Genomic DNA, 3,112 nt, shown 5'->3' on the forward strand with positions numbered 1-3,112 from the left:
ACTTTTAATCCAAAGAAACAGGCAAACAACATGTTGCAAAACCATAGTGTGAAACTATTGGCCACAAAGCAAGCCTCTTTGGTTATAACTGTCATAAACATACCTGGCAATGCTCCCTGCAGCAGAAACTATAGCGTTTTGTGAAAGAGAAGTAACCCTGGTCATTCCTTGACCATCTTGTCCCAAATCATAAACTTGCAATTCAGTAATACAGCTTAGTGATTTACAATTGAATTCATAAATACAGACTCACTTCTCAAGCAGCAACTCAAACCGTATTTTCGTTTCATTCCCATGTTTCTATACAATTGAGGCTACTCTTTCCTCAGAAAAAAATGTACTTTATGTCTCCAGCACATACTTTGTTACAAAGAGATAGACAGGAATAATATACAGGAATAATGTCCTGACACATCTGCAGAGAATTTACACTTACTGAGGAAGACTTTACAAGCTATCTACACAGTACTGCACACATTAGTAACATAGCCGAGAGCCAGTAGAAGGTGGCACATACTTGCAGGACTCCTTTTTCTGAGCGGGTGTACAAGGTATTCCGAGAGTTGTCAATGGCGATTTGAACTATAGGATCTGGGGAGAGGGAAAAAAGGGAGAACCAGCAAATGAACACTGGATTCGGTGAAAACAAGTTTGGGACAATATACACCTATAAAACGGTGACTTAGAAGTTAACAAAAACTTCAGTTTCACACAGGACTCGTACTGGAAGTGATTAAAAACAGTCATCAACCACACAACTGTTAGCAAATACTGAAAAAAGAGATTAAACTGTATAATTTCAAAATAATTTTTCACTGAGCAGTGAAACAGGGTAAGATTATTCACTTATATATTTTCAGTGTTCACACTGATCCCACTAAGCACTTCAAATTTTGTGCTACAGATCACTAACTTCAGTCAGAAGTATCAAATTTTCCAGACTACTGTCTATATCCTGAATGAGACACCCAAACAATCTGTCTAGATCTGTGAAATTCTTTTGTATTAATCAAGCACTGCAAGCTTCATTGACAGTAACTAAATGCTCTGAGCAAGTAAACTGTTCAGTCTACTTATTGGTAGAATAATTCTAAAAGGTTACATTAAATGATTGGCTAAGCCTTTAACATCAGTACTTACCATCCTCTGAGAATGTGAACTGTAGCAATGAAGGAATGAGGAAGGACAGAGTGCTCTTTGAATGATTAATTTTTCTACAGCGCTGGCTAAACCAGCCTGCTTCAGCCTACAATTTCAAACAAATACACCATTGAAAGGAAAAGCAAAAACAAAACACAAAGTAGTAACAATATTAAAAAATTACTGAGCAAGTATGAAAACCAGTAAAAATCTAATGACAAATCATTGATTTCATTGAACAATTATGTATTATTCAATTGAAAGAAAAAGGTGAACATTAAAAGGAAAATTTTGCATAAAAAGTGTGCAGGATGTAACAGTTTGAATTTTATTTTTTAGGTTGACTAAGACTGCATCGCTATTCCTCACGTAATTACTGCTTCTTCAAAGAAAGTGAATCTACACTGAGACATCAGAGCTGTTATGCAACTAAGCCATGCATCATAATTACAGACAAAAAACAGGCAGCTAACTTGGCATGTTTTAATTAGTGGCCAGATCCCACAGTCACAAAACCACAAAAAATGTGTGTAAAACCCACGGTCACCTGGTATGCTACTTCATACAAGCAACCATCTTTTCCAGCCAGAAAGATACGCCCATTATCCGTGGATGTTATTGCGAGGATGTAAGTATTGTCAGTGGGGAGAGAATACAGAGGATCTGGTAGCAGCTGCATTTCTCCAGACATGCTGTCATTGAGTGATCCACTACCTTAAACAAACAAACAATGCTGTCATTGAGCGAACCACTACCTTAAACAAACAAATCAATAAATCCTCTTCAGCTACTAAGTTGCTCTAATAAATATTACAGGTCTGTGATAAGAAATGTTTCAGAAACCAGGGAAAATCACAGCAAATTTCACAGTTACTGAACATCCTAGAACAGCTGTTGTCCAGAGTGAACTGCAGAGCAACAAATCTTCTGGTTTGGAAAAAATTAAGCCCTCTGCATAATTTTCCAAGTAAGGAAATGCAATGTTTTTCATTTCCACGCATTATCATGTCCTCTAAATCACAAGTTCAAAATACAGGTTTCTTCTTTTTTGCCTCTTTCACACCAAGACGATATTAAAAAAGGCAAAATAATACTTCCACTTTGTTCAAGCAAGTTTTATTCTGTATTAATATATATGGCATTACAAAAGTGGTGTCAGGTTGTTCATTTTTATGGTTGGAAGACAACTGTTAACACAGTTAACGACCTCTATTCAATGCCAAAATTTGTGCTCATCTCTTCCCTCCCGCTCTAGGACACTGTTTAATTAACAGGAGGATCTGTTTCAAAAACCCTTTTTATGTTAAACAGGTGAGTAATAAAAGTCAATGCTTCTCATGAAGTCCATGATCCAGCAAGTGCACATACGATAAAAATTCCTCCTATTTGTAATGTGATTTAAAAACTAGGAAGGCACACAGCACATGGTTTTTCTTTTTTTAATTTTTGGTTGACTACTAATAGAACAGACACACATACTTGTTAATACACAACTGGCAATGAGGGGAGAGAATTACCTGCTTGTGTATTAGAAAAATAGAGTCCTAGAATCACAATATCCACGGGAGTAGCCAGAACAAGTAAGTGTCGTACATGAGGCTGGAAGATACCTAAAAGAAAATAAAATTTAGGTTTGCAGGCAGCCTCTTAGATCACAATGATGTAGCCAATGTGTCCATTGGAAAGCCATACCAAATGACTAGGGAGAATAGTCATATGTAAAACCTAATGATCTGTGAAGTTCTAGAATTAGGAGTAATCAGTCAGTTCAACTTCCAGTTCCTGAAATACAGGATCTTTAAAATGACATTTTCCTTACAAACATGCTTCTTTTTAAACTCCAACTCCATTGACAACTTTGACTTCAATGTTATCTAAGCAGTAGCTACCTAAAAAACTAAGAGGGCTAGAAACCAGGATCTCATGGAAGCTACCACTCGAGAGTATAAACTAATGAAGAGTACAAATGTTA

At 36.5% G+C, this 3,112-nt stretch overlaps 1 protein-coding gene across 1 annotated transcript in view; it reads right to left on the minus strand.

Annotated features, from left to right (window-relative positions):
• Positions 1–517: 517 nt before the first annotated feature.
• LOC103801375 (nuclear pore complex protein Nup155-like) overlaps positions 518–3,112 on the minus strand; it is a gene marked incomplete at its 3' end in the record, with an annotated part of 5,663 nt that continues 3,068 nt past the window's right edge. Inside the window, exons 4-7 of the mRNA XM_009073789.1 lie at positions 2,658–2,750; positions 1,688–1,854; positions 1,141–1,246; positions 518–591 (exon numbers count right to left, since the gene is read on the minus strand). Coding sequence (XP_009072037.1) covers positions 518–591; positions 1,141–1,246; positions 1,688–1,854; positions 2,658–2,750 — 440 coding nt within the window. The remainder of the gene's footprint in view (positions 592–1,140; positions 1,247–1,687; positions 1,855–2,657; positions 2,751–3,112) is intronic.

This window comes from Acanthisitta chloris, unplaced genomic scaffold (genome assembly GCF_000695815.1).
Source record: "Acanthisitta chloris isolate BGI_N310 unplaced genomic scaffold, ASM69581v1 scaffold2734, whole genome shotgun sequence".
Taxonomy (NCBI): domain Eukaryota; kingdom Metazoa; phylum Chordata; class Aves; order Passeriformes; family Acanthisittidae; genus Acanthisitta; species Acanthisitta chloris.